This window comes from Saccharomyces cerevisiae, chromosome X (assembly GCF_000146045.2).
Source record: "Saccharomyces cerevisiae S288C chromosome X, complete sequence".
Lineage (NCBI taxonomy): Eukaryota > Fungi > Ascomycota > Saccharomycetes > Saccharomycetales > Saccharomycetaceae > Saccharomyces > Saccharomyces cerevisiae.
The window spans coordinates 36,748-53,301 of NC_001142.9; the positions used below are offsets into that span (position 1 = coordinate 36,748).

The 16,554-nt window shown below is 36.1% G+C and overlaps 7 protein-coding genes across 7 annotated transcripts; 2 read left to right on the forward strand and 5 right to left on the reverse strand.

The window, feature by feature from the left end:
- Nucleotides 1-171: 171 nt before the first annotated feature.
- Nucleotides 172-987, forward strand: PEX2 (ubiquitin-protein ligase peroxin 2; the record flags this gene model as incomplete). The annotated part of the gene is made up of 1 exon (NM_001181643.1): nt 172-987. The coding sequence occupies one exon, from the start codon at nt 172-174 to the stop codon at nt 985-987; it is 816 nt and encodes a 271-aa protein (NP_012325.1).
- A 270-nt stretch (nt 988-1,257) lies between these two features.
- Nucleotides 1,258-3,222, forward strand: CBP1 (Cbp1p; the record flags this gene model as incomplete). Its single annotated transcript, NM_001181642.1, has 1 exon — nt 1,258-3,222. One exon carries the CDS (start codon nt 1,258-1,260, stop codon nt 3,220-3,222), a length of 1,965 nt encoding a protein of 654 aa, NP_012326.1.
- A 224-nt stretch (nt 3,223-3,446) lies between these two features.
- Nucleotides 3,447-4,436, reverse strand: NUC1 (ribonuclease; the record flags this gene model as incomplete). The annotated part of the gene is made up of 1 exon (NM_001181641.1): nt 3,447-4,436. The coding sequence occupies one exon, from the start codon at nt 4,434-4,436 to the stop codon at nt 3,447-3,449; it is 990 nt and encodes a 329-aa protein (NP_012327.1).
- Nucleotides 4,437-4,641: 205 nt separating this feature from the next.
- On the reverse strand, nt 4,642-10,686 carry LAA1 (AP-1 complex accessory protein LAA1; the record flags this gene model as incomplete). Its single annotated transcript, NM_001181640.1, has 1 exon — nt 4,642-10,686. One exon carries the CDS (start codon nt 10,684-10,686, stop codon nt 4,642-4,644), a length of 6,045 nt encoding a protein of 2,014 aa, NP_012328.1.
- A 225-nt stretch (nt 10,687-10,911) lies between these two features.
- Nucleotides 10,912-13,188, reverse strand: YJL206C (uncharacterized protein; the record flags this gene model as incomplete). The annotated part of the gene is made up of 1 exon (NM_001181638.1): nt 10,912-13,188. The coding sequence occupies one exon, from the start codon at nt 13,186-13,188 to the stop codon at nt 10,912-10,914; it is 2,277 nt and encodes a 758-aa protein (NP_012329.1).
- A 203-nt stretch (nt 13,189-13,391) lies between these two features.
- NCE101 (Nce101p) lies at nt 13,392-13,696 on the reverse strand (the record flags this gene model as incomplete). The annotated part of the gene is made up of 2 exons (NM_001181639.1): nt 13,392-13,521; nt 13,665-13,696. The coding sequence occupies 2 exons, from the start codon at nt 13,694-13,696 to the stop codon at nt 13,392-13,394; spliced, it is 162 nt and encodes a 53-aa protein (NP_012330.1).
- Nucleotides 13,697-13,881: 185 nt separating this feature from the next.
- Nucleotides 13,882-16,404, reverse strand: RCY1 (Rcy1p; the record flags this gene model as incomplete). Its single annotated transcript, NM_001181637.1, has 1 exon — nt 13,882-16,404. The coding sequence occupies one exon, from the start codon at nt 16,402-16,404 to the stop codon at nt 13,882-13,884; it is 2,523 nt and encodes an 840-aa protein (NP_012331.1).
- Between the last annotated feature and the right edge of the window lie 150 nt (nt 16,405-16,554).

Consider the following 16,554-nt stretch of genomic DNA (forward strand, 5'->3'; position numbering starts at 1 on the left):
TCTCGGAAGTTAGTATCGATCCGAGGAGTGGAACGGATGCGATTTCCCCTCCATTCTATCGATAAGGTTGCTGGGAAACGCATTATAAGGGATGAGTGAAGACGGAGGGAAAGCATAACGAGGAGAGATTGCCGAGATAACTGAGAAGACGTAATCTAAAGGCAACGCAGCATGTCTCGAGTTGCACAGCTCGACTCGATAGCGCTTGATAAAGAATTGTATGGACAGTTTTGGTCCGAGTTCAATGCAGCATTCAATACGAGTGAACACAAAGAGGAATGGGAGTTGGCACTGAACACAGTTGTGTTTATGTGCGCGACGAGGTTCCTGCCACACTATGGCTCTAGCTGTACGTATGGATCCGCACTCAGTGGCGTGGTTTTTCAGTGCAGGAAACGCACCTTGTATGTCGTCACTGTCTTGGCAGGGTACGTGTGGAAGAAGATCACACATATTATTTTTAATGGGCCGCACTGTGGGAACCAGATGATGTGGCTGAAGCTGTACAAATGGGTTAATTTATTGTATCACGGCTGTGATGTAACCAACTTCCTGAGGTTTCTAGCAGCGGAAGGGCCCAATGCGAGGGCGTTTTTGTCGCCGTTATACCGGGCTTTTAATGTCCATTCCACAAGGTTGATTCGGGATGGTTCTGCAATTGCCTCTGAATTTTATTCGAACTCTGTATTCGCTGGGTTAGAATACCAGAATAGACAATTGCTATGGAATGCACTATTAGAACTCTTTTCCAATACACTACTTACGAAAAGAGGACTCTTGACCTTTGTTAAAAAACCACCAAGGTCTCGTTCTACGACTACTTATAAGACAGTTTGCCCCCGTTGCGGCGGTTTTCCAACCAACCCATACCAGATCGCTTGTTGTCGTGCGAACTACTGTTACGTGTGCGTTGTAAAGGCGTTGGAGTGGTCTATGTGCGATGCCTGTGGATCCTCTGGGAGACTGACCGCCTCACCAGTGTACTAAAGGGCCCCGTTCCCTCGCTTGTATCTCTATATATGTGTATACTATATTCATATTCATGTTGTCAAAATCGGTCACGTGGTAAAGGGTCTGGTTTTTTTTTTTTCACTTTCTGCTCAAGAAAAAAAAGAAACAATAAAGAAGTGGTATAATATCATCATGGAACGCTGTACGGGACGATGTGGGAAGCGACGTCTGAAATCCAGTAATAATAAACAGTGAGCACTTTAGGATAGCAGTAGTTTGCATTTTGCACGTTTCCCTTTCCATGCAATGTTTTTACCTCGTCTCGTTCGGTACAGGACCGAGAGGTTTATAAAAATGGTACCTACCAGGACCTTGCGACGAATCAACCACAGCAGCAGGGATCCAATTCAAAAACAGGTCTTGGCCCTTATCAAAGCAAATGCGAATTTAAATGACAATGACAAGTTGAAAATACGGAAATATTGGTCTGACATGGCGGACTACAAAAGTCTTCGGAAACAAGAAAATAGCTTACTGGAAAGCTCTATATTACACGAGGTCAAGATCGAAGATTTCATCAGTTTCATCAATCGCACAAAAACCTCATCTATGACTACAAGAGGAATTTATAGAAGAGAATGTTTGTACCAATGCAAGAAAAACTTGGATCTAGTCAATCAAGTGGTCTCCCAAGTTTCATCCGTAAGACATCAAAAGCCCTTGACTACGCAATTGGATACTATGCGCTGGTGTGTTGATGATGCCATCGGCACAGGAGACATAGTTATGGCTGCCGACCTTTTCCTGCTGTACTACAGATTATTTACAGATGATAAAAAGCTAGACGAACAATATGCTAAGAAAATAATATCAGTATTAGCGTACCCAAACCCACTGCATGATCATGTTCATCTAGTCAAATATTTACAACTGAACTCTCTGTTCGAAAGTATAACCGGAGGCGGAATAAAGTTAACGAGGTTTCAATTAGAAACTCTTTCTAATAAGGCCCTCGGCTTAAGTAATGAAGCCCCGCAATTATGCAAGGCTATACTGAACAAACTGATGAATATAAACTATTCTTTGACTAACGATTTGAAGCTTCGGGATGATCAAGTGCTGCTTGCGTACAAGTCCATTGATGAAAATTATAGAAGAGGAAATGTTGCAAGTGTGTATTCTATTTGGAACAAAATCAAAGAGCACTATGTTTCCATTTCTGCACATGATTCCAGAATCATTTATAAAGTCTTCAAGATTTGTACCCATAATAGAGCCTATAGATCTATATGTAGCGAAATGTTTTGGCAATTAACTCCAGAGTACTATTGTAATAACCCTTTGATATTACCGGCAATTATTGACTTCATTACAAAGCAAGACTCTTTAACAATGGCCAAGGAACTCATGCAGAACATTAACAGATACACTTTACCCGAAAACCATCATATTGTCTGGCTTAACAAGAGATGTCTTTCTTCATTGCTAAGAATGCATTTGAAATTTAACGATTCTAACGGTGTAGATAGGGTTTTGAAGCAAATAACAACAAATTTCAGGGCGCTTTCGCAAGAAAATTATCAAGCAATAATTATTCACCTTTTCAAAACACAAAACCTCGATCATATCGCTAAGGCAGTCAAATTACTCGATACTATACCCCCCGGACAAGCAATGTTAGCCTATGGGTCAATAATTAACGAAGTAGTTGATTGGAAATTGGCTTCAAAGGTCAAGTTCACCGATAATTTGATGGCACTTGTAAACGATTTGTTGACGAAGGCACATGATTTTGATCCTGACCACAGAAACTCTCTTTGGAATGTGGTTTCCGCTTTATACATTAAAAAACTTTGTCATTATAAAAAGCGAGATGGTAAATTTGTTGCCAATGCCAAGAAGGATATCGATTTGGCAAAACTACTTTATATAAATGCTGCAAAGAGAAGTAAAACATACTGGACAAAATCGAACTGTAACCCATTCATTGCATCCTCCCCATGTGATGTCAAATTAAAAGTGAATAATCAAAACAGGTTTACTATTTTAAGGAATATTGCATTAAGCGCACTGCAGATAGGAAGAACAGACATTTTTCTTTGGGCGTGCGCAGAACTATACCAGAACGGTATGACGATTGAGGAATTGAAGTTAGACTGGAATTTCATCTTAAAACATCAAATTAGAAATTCAGAGTTCAAAACAAACAAGGAGATCATACAAGATATTAAAAAGCATGGTGTGTCGGCTGTCAAACGTTACTTAAGATGAACGGCCAAACGCACATTTACGATATAAATAACAAAGCAAATAATAACAAAACAAATTTCTGTAAATATATACTAAATCCAAGCATTGCATCCTAATTCTTTTCTTTTTTTGATCATCAAATAAATGTATTATTTTATGTTATATGCGTTAGACTTGTTATATTCTTTCATGCTATTCTATCGTTGTGTTATGAATTAATTTATATTTACAGTTTTTCAGTACATTCAATTCCTTTTTTTTGGAGGAGGTAACAATTTCACATCTTTCGATTGTTTGATCGCCGCGTTAGAGAAATCTCTCACTACAATTTGACAATTTACCTCTTTGCATAATGCCTTCTTCTTTGAAGGTGGTACTTTTTGCAGAAGTTCTAGCCCAGTACTTCTCTCTAAAGCATCTATAGGAACTTCAAAGTCAGTCAATTTCGTCTCATTTGATATCGGTTCGTTTGGCAATACAAATGCCGCGACAGCAATATCCTCTCTAGCAGGATTGGCTGTTGGTGCTTCTGCAACAATCAATTTAAAAAAGTGCGTTGGAACAGCAATACTGGGTGGATTGCCAATAACTTCATAATTAACCCTAAATTTATTATCTATGGGATCCTTTTTGGGTAGATACAATGGACCAGTCACGATTCTTACACTCTTATATTTCTTAGTCAATCCCCTACAAAAGTACTCCAAATGCGCCCAATAGTCTCTATTAAAACCTTCTCCTACTTGAGGACACATATTGGATAAGTAGAATGTATCATCCATGGCCTGTTGAGAAAATTTTGCGTCTGCAGCTGGGGCTTGATGGCCTCGATCATAGCCCGACCTAAAATAGTCTCTTAGTTTACCTCTAAACTTTTCTGGAATTACTTCATCTTCCTTGAAAAAGGAATTTTTTCTGTCAGCATTCCTTGCAGCCAATGATTCTGGCGTTATATGTTCGAGGACCCAATAAGGATTTTGAGTTTGTCTGTTGTAACATGAGATAAACTCTTCGCGGTTCTGCAGATCATGAATCGGACCAGGAAAACCATACTTGAAGAACCCGGAAGGATCGACGTTGAAAGAGTGAGATTGAATATTACTATTAGGTTTCTGGGTAGGTGGATAAGGTGTCTCAATGATTTGCGTTGGAGAATGTTTGTTCAAAAGAAGATAGGTTAAGCCAGTACCAGCACCCAGTCCGACTAAACCGGACAAGAGTATCCTACTGCACATGATAACTTTAACTTTGGGATCTAATAAGTGGGGAACTTAACTAAATGTTCTTATCTTTATACAATTGTAACTCTATAAAAACTAACAAATTACTTGATGAGTGACCAATAACCAATTGCACCATTGATATTTTTTCACAGATTTTATTTTTTTTTTCTTTTTTCGCGATGAGTTTTATTTCCGTGCATATGCATCCGACTTGCAATTAGTCGAAAGATTTCAGTTGAAAGGCCTCTTCGACAGAGCCCAAAGACTGCGATTTAACGTATGCCTCCATCACGGAACCTATAATTGCTTTTTGTTGAGGACTTATAGTGCTAGAAATGGCTTCTTTAAATGAATTTTTGTCCAATTTAGCCAAAGCAACTATGCCACTTGCTACTTCGTTGTCTATTTTCTCTGTATATGCGCTATGATATGCGGCAAAGAAAGAAAGACATAAAGCAATTGACAATGATGCCTTTTGGTGATCTTGTTTGATTACTTCCTCGGAAAACTGAATTATCAACTTAGTTTTAATGCTTGCCTGCGATAAGGAATCGTTTGTTTGAATATCTTGAAAGAATCTTTTTATAACCAACTTCATAAAATACTGCAACAACGGGTATTTGAAAATATTAGATATTATTCTCTTGAAGCCTTGTAGAGCAATTGGCTGCGTAGCAGGATTATTCAATGCCTCCGAGAGAATATTTGCGCACTGATTCAGTTCCTGAAAACTTAGCTTAGAGTATCCATTAGACAGCAAGATCAAAATGGTTGCAACTTTATTCTTTGAATCCAGCTTATGATAAATAACATCTTTTATTGACCCGTAGAATATTTCTAGTAACACAATATTTTTTTCGTCCTCAGATTCCGTAAGCGCTTTTACTAGTGCCTTGAAAAGTGGGAGTATGATTGGAATTATTACTTCACGATGACTACATTCATAAATTTTCCCTATGATGAATAAAAGACATGAATAAAGATCTACTTTGAACATATTGTCGAAGTTACTGATATTTGATTCGAACGCAATAAATGTTTTTTTCAACAGACTAATATCTGTGGGAGAGATTTTTATTTCATTATCATCTTCTTCGCTGGTAAGCACGTTATACTTAATAAATGGCAACCTCTCAGAAATAATTGTCATCAGTAGTCGCAGTAGCTCATATAGTTTGTCAATATCTTGTAGAAATGTTTCAGGAGTAGCATTACACTTCGAATACCCAATGATCAAGTCACTGATGATATCAACAAGCAAAAATTCTTCTTTACTGTCGCCTGTAGAAATCAGTCTGTCCATAATCTCAACAACTTCAGTAATAATATCATCCTCAAATATACTTTTTATGCACAGATTGCTCTTCAAAACATTGTGTAAAGCCGGTAAAACTTGCATCTTGACTGAATGATCATCAATATTTTTGACGATAGCCTCCAAACATTGGCTAAATAAAATAAAAAGAAAATACTCTAATTCCTCATCGTTAAGAGATGCCAAAATGACTTGAACGTCTGAATCCAGAGTGCACCCAAGGGCCTCTACGAAATTTAACCAGACCGGTTCATATAACTCAATTTTCGTACTTCTTGGTTCAATGAGACTATTTTCTTTCGAGTCATTCTTTACTTGCACAGTAGAATCATTATCGTTATACTTTATCATCATGTATTCACGTAAAGAAATGATCCATAATGGGACTAAAATGCTCCAATATTTCCTGGTAAAAGAGAAAAGCGCATCATTTGACGACGTGATGGATCTTTGCACTACCTCAGCCCACGCATCCAAAACGGCAAGTTCAATTTTTCTTTTCGCTTTGGGTGTAACGATTATAGCTTCCCCTATCCGTATACCGGAATTAGGATCTTTAAAGTTACCAAGAAGGTCAATTAGTAATTGTGAAATTCTTCCCAATTTATCTGGTGGCATTATATTCGATGCCAACACTTCAGCAGCAACAGTAATAGCAAAGGACATTACAGTAGGTGAGCTTCCTTTACTAAAAGCAGGCATTAATGCGCTAGTTATTTGGGCCTCTTGCTGTTCTAAAATCGACGATCCAGGAACCTGAGGATCTCTCATGGTGGAGTAGTTCTTGAGAACAAAATTCAAAATGTGTAGTCCCGTTAACTTCATGCCTTCATTCCTCACTGTAGATCCACGAAATGATATTTTAATGAGATCTGCAATTTTGTTGCTGAGGGCAAGGAGCAGATTTTCATATTTTTCGGATTCTAAGCACAACATTAATATTAAATTTAAGATAATCTGTCTGCTCTTCCATTGCAGGTTCTCAGAGTCGAGACCACCAGCATCTGTGTCAGTCAGTTGGTTAACATTCGCTATTGATTCTTCTTCTTCGCCTTTAATTTCCTTTTCTGAAGATTTTTTTAGGCCATTTACCTCTAGTAGGGCTGAAACGTCTCTGTTATAGCTTTGGAAGAGTCTTCCTAAACTCATATTAAATATTGAGTATAATTTATCGAACCAATGATTATCTCTTTTGAAAGTATGTAATATCCATTCGGTAAAATAATTCTTGACAGAACCGGAATTTGGAAAAAGTGCGAGATATCTCCAGCTCAAATTTTCCATTTCTTTCATGAAAAATTCCTCCATCTGTAATTTGTACAACAACGTCAATAAATCAAAGTTTTCAAAGGCGCCTTTCAGACTTGAAGTTCGAGAAATGAGTTCATTTGAGCCCGTGAATGTAGTGTCAAAATATGATGAGCCTATTCCAGTCACTATTGAACTTTTAATTATGCTCTTAGAAGCAAGAATAAAGATTTCATAGTTTAGAATGTTTTTCATTTTAAAAGTAGCTATGTTTTCAAACATTTTAATGCTGGTTATGCTGTTGAGAATATTATTTGAAATTAACATGGAGAGTGTAATGTTTCTGAACGAATCAAGAACCTTGGTGTTAAGTTCTAGAAAATTTGGCCCCACAGTTTCAGTCAATGTCCTTGAAATTTCACCGATTGCTACGTGAGAATTAAAGTCCCTATTATAGTTACAGCGAAGAGTAGAGCGTCCGTAAATACCATACTTATCCTGGACCAAAAGCTCTTCCATAGAACTTAGCAACAGAGCTGCCGTCTTTAAATCAATCACTAAATGTTTCTCAAGAAGAATATGCATTGCTTTCAATGACCATGAATGAACAACAGGGTGTGGATCCCTCATTAATGCAAAAATTACATCAAAGTATTCTTCAAAATTAGCATATTGTGAGTTATATTTAAAAATTGTAGCCAATGATAAGACATGAAACATCCTTAAGTATGGTTCGTCCATATCTGCGACGTTTTTAATGAATATTCTTGATTGCTCTGTAAGGAATTTTTGTCTTTCTTCATCGCCAAGTGTTCTTGCGATAGCCGCTGTCAGCAATCCTACACAATCTGCCTTGATTTTTGTGAGAAAAATGTCATTAAAAAACTGAATCTTCTTTATTGATTCGATAATTAGCTGCCCCACTGAATAGTCCAACTCTAGATTGTTTTCTTGCATGATGCGTAAAGCATTATGCAGAGCACTACAAACATTAGCAGCCACAGCCACGCTTCTCAATGGTGTAGTCATTTTGGAGAACATGGACAAATTTAAAGTTTCCATAATGGAATACTGTATTTTGCTATTCAAAAAAGGGAATACAGATGAAAAAAGTTCCATAGAAGAGTCGATTAAAGATGTAGTGACCTGAGGTGCGTAGCGGTCAATTTGGGAATAAGACCCAGATCCATATAGTAGAATCAGTGAATCTAAAGATAAAATGGGTGAAATTGGTTTTGATACTTCTACTTCGAAAATATTGTACCAATTGTAATCCTTGGATGGCCAACTTCCACTTATTGATTCATCATACTTGTAAGCACTGGACATCGATAAATTCACGATACGGTCCCCAGTTATTTTGCTGGATAGGCCGAATGCAAAGCCGTTGTTTTGACGAAGTAAAGTATTAATTGAAGATTCTAATACTATATTACTTTCCATGTCGTCCTTGTTACTCACTTTCCTGTTACCAATATCTTTCAAGCTTCCCAAAACGGAACTACTTGACTCGGTGTAAAGATTGGGATCTGAAAAATTCTTCACGATTAATATTAGTAAAGAACTATTAAAATCGCTATTTATGTATTTCTCCAGCTTAAGGTATACCTGTAAAATTCTGTTTTCATTATGCAGTAAAGCATTGTCAATGTTTTTCGATTTCAGGTCAATGGAATGATTAAAATTGGAGCACTTAGTTAGCAAATATGATACTTGTTTAGCCATTTCTTTATCAATTGTCGTATTGCTTAAATACGTCAATAAACAAGTCAATGCATGATTTCGGATTTCTAGGTTCTTGTATAATTCATCCTCGTCGTGGTATGTGTAGGTATGTGTTAATAAAACTTTCCAGAAAAGAAATAGTTGGGGTATCTGCAGCTTCAAATACTGTTCATCTTTATAATTCATCAATCCTATCAATAATATCCAGCATAAAAGACCCTTGAAGTACAAATTAGAAGAGGTAGATGTAGTATTATTCTTAATGAATGATGTAGAAAACACTGTAATTCTCATGATCAACTCATAGGAAATATAATCGCTCTCGGCACCTTTGATTAGATTTGCTATTATAAAAGCATGGCCATGATTTTTATGAAAAATAAATTTTCCTGTAGATTTAAAATCAGTGGATAGTGCACGTAAGGAGTTTTCAATGGTCTCCGAAAGATATTCTGGACAGTTGTTCAAAAAAACCTTCAAAATTTCCACAGTGTGAACTCGTATCGTAAAGATTTCACATGTAGCTAAATCAACCAGTTTATCTCTAATCTCTTTAACGGTATTTTCCTCAGTGGTGAAAGTAGAACCTAAGTCGCTGATTAACACATACGTGAAGTCAAGCTGCAGTAATGTAAGCCACTGTGTTTCAGGCTTCGCATCAATACTATATTTGAAATTTGAAGCTGAATCACTTTTAGAGGAGCTCTGGTAAGTATCAGAACAACCTAGGATGTAGTACAACATTTGAGTCTTTGCAGAATCATTCAAATGTGGCAATATTACTTCATGCATATGTTGAAAGTATCTCAAATACCTTGATAATGTATTCATGCTCCTATTATTCACTTCGTAACTGCTGAAGACGCCGCTTAAAGAGAGAACTATATCCAAATATTTTGAGTTACTCAAAAAAGTGTTGTCAGCTAATAAATTCAAGTTTATCAAATGAATAATAGATTCGAAGCAACCACTTTCCACGTCTCGTGTATCACAGTTTAAGAATATCTTAACGTAGATGGACCATACTTCTTGTAGAGTTAAAATATTTTTAGAAAAGTAATAATCAAATAATATCTCCGCTAAAGATTTTGCGGTAAAGATACGAGTTTCGTCGTTTGCAAAACCATAAACACCTATTTCACCTTCGGTAAATCTAGAATATATGGTCTCTATAATATCATGGGAGTGCTCTCTGATAAAATTAGTTTGTTTGAAATGAGCTGTCCAGCATTCAATTAGGACAGACACAAAAGTAACTGAAAAGTCCTTCTCATCAGTGGAAATACTGTCAAAAACGGTTTTGGATAGTTTCGAAAATTTCGCATATGTGGCTGGATCAAGGATTTTATCATCATTATTGGAATTTCTTAGAATCGCATTAAAAAGCTGAAGAAGGGTTGTCATGAAGGTAGCATGATAATATTTACTTTTCTCCATAATTTTTTTCAGGTTTTTGAAAATAGCATTAAATAACAATGGGATTAAGGAAGAGATGCTACTTCCAAAATTTTCAAATAATTGAACAAGTATGGTACATGCGATATCTTTTGCCGGTGAGTATATGTACTTTTTTTTTTTTGTACTTGACTTCTTCTTTTTTTTCTTTTGGTTAGGGTCGGTATCTCCATCATCAATGGATACATCTTCTTCACACAATACGTTTGTTAAGAATGCTGCGGAATCAAAAACTACACCAGGATATTCGTCCTTCAAACGCCATATGGAAATCGTATAGAGCTGAGACAAACTGATAAACACTGAATGCAGTTCTAAATCATCCGTATTTTCTAGTACGGAGATATACCTCACAAACTCATCCAGTTGAGTGTGTATTTCCTTAACCTCCTGTATTTCATTATCATTAACTTCTTTCAAACATATAAGCTTTTCCAAATTGGTGGTTATCCAAGTTAATAAATCGTGACCATTGTTTGATGATGTTTCTATCACTTTCTTGAGGGATCGGTTTGCCATTTTCGTGGCCTGGGCTATTTATTTTATCTTTTAGTTTTTTTTAAACCTAATAACTATTATTTCAATTGAATAATAACAAATCACTGTTTCAATATGGCGATGAAAAAAAAAACGGCCACACACGGTATGCCACTATGTGGTGTGAGGAAGCAGATAAAATAATAATACATAAAAAGAAGGATGTAGAAGAATATACAGATATAAAGAAGTCGCGAGTTTAAAGGTTCAATTTACTGTTGGGTCAGAGCTGAATTCTGAGGAAAATATTTGATTGTTGGCAGAAGAATCTTGGCCAATTAGTGCTGAAAAATCGATGACATCAGGTAATACTCTGTTAATTGAGTAGTCAAATTCCTCAAATTCTGCTAGAAGTTTATCTAAGTATTCTTCTTGTGCAGCTGTCGTTGTATGGCTCTCATTATTGGTATTCTGAAACTTTAGATCAGCTTCCCCTTGTGGAAGATTCAGAATGGAACGAAGACTCGTGGCTGGAGTTTGGTGATGCTGCTGTCCATGATGTAATTCTCCTTGGCACTTCGTAAAATTATTATTTGTCTGCAACTGGGGCACTAAAGCTCCACTACTTTCTTGCCGTTGCAATTTAACTATATTCAAAAGTTGTTCAGATAATACAGAGGTCTTCTCGTTAAACTCTTTGAACAATTGGTTCAATACTTCAAAAGTACGTTTACTCGCATTTGAAGCACCCTTCAAAAGTGATAATATTTCACTGCCAAGCTGCGTAGCGTTATGAATATCCGAATCAACCTTCCCATTTCGTATCAGGCCCTTTTCTGTTTGGTAGACATAAAATTTGAGGCAAGCAACACTAAAAAAGATTGTATGAATGGAAAACCAGTAGCTACCACTCAAAAGGTTTTGCGTAATCATTTCATAAGATAATTGAATAACTTTTTTGGCAACTTCAATACAGTTTTCCGCCATGTGAATTTGAAATTGGAACTCTGGGATATCTAACGGGTCTATAGAAATATAGTGGTAGAATGGTTTATAGAGTACGATTTTGGATAGAAGGAAGTCCAGATATAATAATTTCTTAGGTTTAGTGTATGGAGAACTAGTATCATTTGCGGAAACAGTTAGAGGTGGTTGCGTTTGACGATACCGTATTGTGTCAACCTTCAAAATATCTGGTAATTGGGCATACCAATTATCTAATTGATCGTTCAACGATACAATCTGCGTCCTAGAATCCTCTTCTAATGGTTTTCTTCTCAAAGAGTACATTAGCTTGTAGATCCGAGACATGATTAAAATAAGCTTTGTATGCTTATTATTCATTCCACAGGAACTTATCGTTCGCCAATCTTGAAACTTTATTCCAATAGTAGATATATTTTCATCGTCGACGTCTAGAGGAAACTCTTGGTCGATATCAGATTCGTCGATACCGCTTGGAAAACCAAGAATACAATTCATGTACAGATCTAGTTTGTACACAGACCAAAAGAGCCTTTTTTTTGTCTCATCCTGAATCGGAGTAGGACCAACTATGGAAGACCGCCTGTGTAAACCTTCCTTTAACGCAGCACGCAGAGCGATACCAATGAACGAATAGCAAGCCTTCAAGTTTGCTGAACATTGCAAAAAGATCGTCATCATAAATATAGCTTGAATGGAATAGATGTCAGTAATATTAGAAAAGTCCAAAGAGTTTTTGGCCTCTAAAAAGTATCTGTAGCCTTCATCAGTGTAAAATTCCCTAGTTGCTTTACTATCCTTGCTGAGATCTTCCTTAGAAAAAAGGGCTCCGACTGCTAAAACAGAATAAATTAAAGGTTGTGTTTTCACTTGTTCTGGAGTATATTGCTTGCCATGTTTTTCTGCTTCGTATATCGAGTCCAAGATAGAAATGATAGTAGGTCTGTGATAGAACCTAAATAGCACACAGGCACAATCCCAGGTCTTTTGAATAAATTTCAAGGCAATCTCTCTGGGTGGTAATGGAACACTTGTTTGCATGTGCCAAGGCGTATCTTTTGGTAGACTTTGACGTATTACCTGATTAACATTTAATTGTCCTTGAAGTAGACACGTTTTAATAGTGTCCAAAAAATTCTGGCTGTTAAAAGAAGAAGAAGCAAGTATTTGACGGAGTGTTTCAGGTGGAAAGATCGTCTCTACAACCTTTTTGTAATCAATGGAACTTATAGGGCCCTTGCTATCTTCCCGTTCGTGGGAAGCTCTCTGTGCATATAAGGAACTATCATCGCTTACTTCCCTATCAAATACCGATGAGTTCCGTGGGGGGCGATCATATTTGCATTCGTAACTATTAGTCTGGCAAAGTCTACATGGTATATTACCACTACATCGTACTTTCCTCTTTCTGCAAGCTATGCAAGCTCGATGTGCTCTTCCTTTCGTTGGCTTCAATTCGTTGGTGCCCGCATCTCTAGATAAAACCAAAATCTTAGATCTCTTGCCTTTCAACTTCTTCATTGCACACGAAATAGGCTTTCCAGATTCTTTCGGCGTCATCTATTGAATAATTCTTTGGTCTAAGTTGTATGTATTACTCTTTAAATTGAGACAATCAAGGAAATCACACATATAAAAATACTGTGGATCTGAAAGATTGGGTTTTTATAGGATAAATGCGTATAAAGGTAGATCCTAGGATTAATTATTATGGTATTTACATATCGCCAGAAACTTATATATACTCCCCTCACGCCGGATTATTATTTGCGATCGTCCCATCGCTTCTTTATGAGCTCGTGTAAATGATGACCTTGTGGACGCCCCATTTTCCTTTCGTACACATAGTAGCTGAGACAGCCTACCATAATTGCCAATAACGGATCAGAAAATCTGCAATAGAGACCAGCTTGGGAAAGAGCACATCGACTTGTTTGATGTTGCCTCTTCGAAACAGCAAATGGTTAACTATGCGTTAGTAAAAGAATAAGTGTGAAAAAAAAAAAAATAGAATAGCGTATGAAGAATGAACATACTTTCCTAATAGAAAGGGAGCGTACTGAACCATGTTATCGATGATCTTGTGTGGAATCCTCTTATAAATGGAGTGAACATTTGTATGCCCCTTGTGTGCGTGTGGCTAACAGGGAAAAATAGAGCCCGCGTAATCTTGAATAATCTAATATGTGAACAGTCTTTTATTTCCGCACTTCATACCTATATAGAGTAATATAATTAATCATTGATAGGAATTTACATAATGCAGCAATCTCGTATGCCTAGGCCGTACATTACCTTTTCAACGTCTTTCCGTACACGAACCCAATCGCTTCTCCTCTGAACAAATTCATAAATTTCCTCTTGCGTAAAAATGCCATTGAATTTCCCAAGATCAGAAATAAGCTTTCCCAACTCTTTCGAGTCCTTGCCTGAAATGATGTATAACTGGCCAATAGACTTAAGCCCAACAAAATAGGGAACAACATTTTTTTGTTTTAATTTGTTAGCAATAAAATCGTAAAAGTAATTTAAATCGCAGATTAACCAAATTGCGCCCTCCGTAGATATGAAGCACTTCTTCAGATGTTTGACGATTTCATTAAAGAATCTCTCGCCAATTTCTTGTTGGTACACGTCAATAGTACCCTTGTCTGTGGCACCAGTCAGTAGAAAGCAATGATTAGAAAGTAACTCGACTACCCTGATAGCACATTTGGTTGGCTTTATATCCCTTATTGGAGAATTCCTAGAGGGTGGCGGTGGATTATAATCGTCAGGCAATTGAAGAGTCTTGAATACAAATGAGATTTCATCCATTAGTTTGTTTATACCGATATTTAAACCTTCGGCTACAAAATCATCGATAGAAGTCTCAAAATTTTTTTTTAATTGGATAACATCATTAAGAAAATCTTTATTTTTATCGATAATTTTTTTGGGAATCAATTCGTTCTTGTAAAAAATGGAAATCATTTGTAATATTATGTCACCTATATTGATAAGTTCAGTGAATTGTACTAAAGGTTCGACTTGAGTATTGGCTGGCGAAAGTGAATTGAATTTTATTTCTATTTGTTCTATTTCGTTAGGATTATATTTTTGTAGTAGCAGGATTGCCTTTTCAAATGCAGGTTTAACGTGATTTTTATTCAATTGTGTAATTAAAATTTTGAAAATCTCTTGACAGCGTAGCTTGATCAATGGTAGCAAACTTTCAATCGTATGAAATTTGTAAATTTGATCCGTCTTTTCGCTTGTTTCCTGTAAAATTTTGTAACATAAATCGAGACTTATTAACGATTTAATGTTTTGCAAGTTATTGGAAATTAAATTTAAGTTGTAGGCTAGTTGTAGTTGTTGCTTTAGCCTTTGATTTTCATTGTTCGAGAACTTGAAAATCTTGGTGAAGGAACTTAGAAAGTCTAGTTTATCATTAGAAATATCAGTTGAATGAACTGATTGATGGATCGTACTTGGTTTTGAATCCGCTTCTGGGACAGTTTTGGAGGTTTCAGTAATTATTGAGAGGTCATTCGGCAATTCATTGTTACTTGCACTCGAAGCATCCGTTTGATCTTTTAAAGTGTTATAAATTTTTGCGTTTTGCTCACGCTGCTTGTCTTGAACTTGTGTGTCATAATTAGCTAATTGTGAGTTGATCAATGATTCAAATACTCTAGTTGTCTGATTCATATAGTTGACAACAAAGGGCTCGAGATACAGGTTTAAAAGGTCACGAACAACTTTACGGAAATTTGCGCCTGCGTTTACTGAGTCGTTTAATTCAGTATCAAACTTTTTTATAAATGTGAAATAAAGTTCGGGTACGCATTCATAATTGGCTTTACTATCCTTTCCATTTTCTTTTAAAAATTCACTATAGCTTAATAAGATATTGTTTAAAATATCTAATAAAATATCTTGGATAAAGGACTCGATGAACTGTAATATTACAGGGAACTCATCTTTGAATAAAATGTCCGCTAATTTAATCTTTTCGTTGAGGAAATCCCTTAGCTGATTGAGAAACGTATCTAAATTTTTAGAATTAAATATCACGGTACTCCCACCGCTGTCCTCTTCCCTTGGTTGTTCGGCCCAAAATAATTCATCATTAGACGGCAAAACCGTTAAACTGGGAGGCAAATCAGCCTTTGACTTGAAAAATTCGATAGCATTGCTTTCCTCATTAGATATCAATAAAATTTTCATGAAACGAGCGACGGCAGCTAAATTATTAGACTGGTAATTCAATTCTGACTCTTTGAGAACAGAATTAATGAAGATTTCCCTAAGAATGTTGAAATTAGTTTCAATCCTAGTAAATGTTTCTATATCATTTTTATTCGAGAAATTGTACTTTTTGATAAAATTTAGAATTCTTGTTTGTTTCAACGGATCGTTGGAATATGAAGTAGGAAAGAAATTTGCTAGATTATTATTATATAGCTTCCTAGCGTATGAGTTATAACAACGGTAAAATTTCACAAAGATTTTTTTAGAATTTTGAGCAGTGAAAGATTTGTATATTTCGAAGATGCGAAGGGAATTTTGATTATCATTTTCATCCAGCAACGTAATTTCTTCTTCTTCATTTGAATGCACCTGTTGGAGACCCATTCTAGTCAATTTCAATGACCAATACTTTGAATCATTTTTGCCGTTAATGATTGCATAAACCCGTTTATTCACTTGTTGAAAACTCAGATAATCTACAGTAGATAAATATGAGGCAATATTGGTTACAATCTCGGGAACTTTTAGCAGATCATCCATTTTACCGATTTCCTCAAAAGCTTTTGTTTTCTTTTGGTTTTTCTATTGTTTGTCTGTTGACCATTTTTTGATAAAATAAGAACCTTCCTTCAACGAAATATTTCGGCAAAAGTTAGCCTTGAAACACTTAAATACAGGAAGAAATAAGGT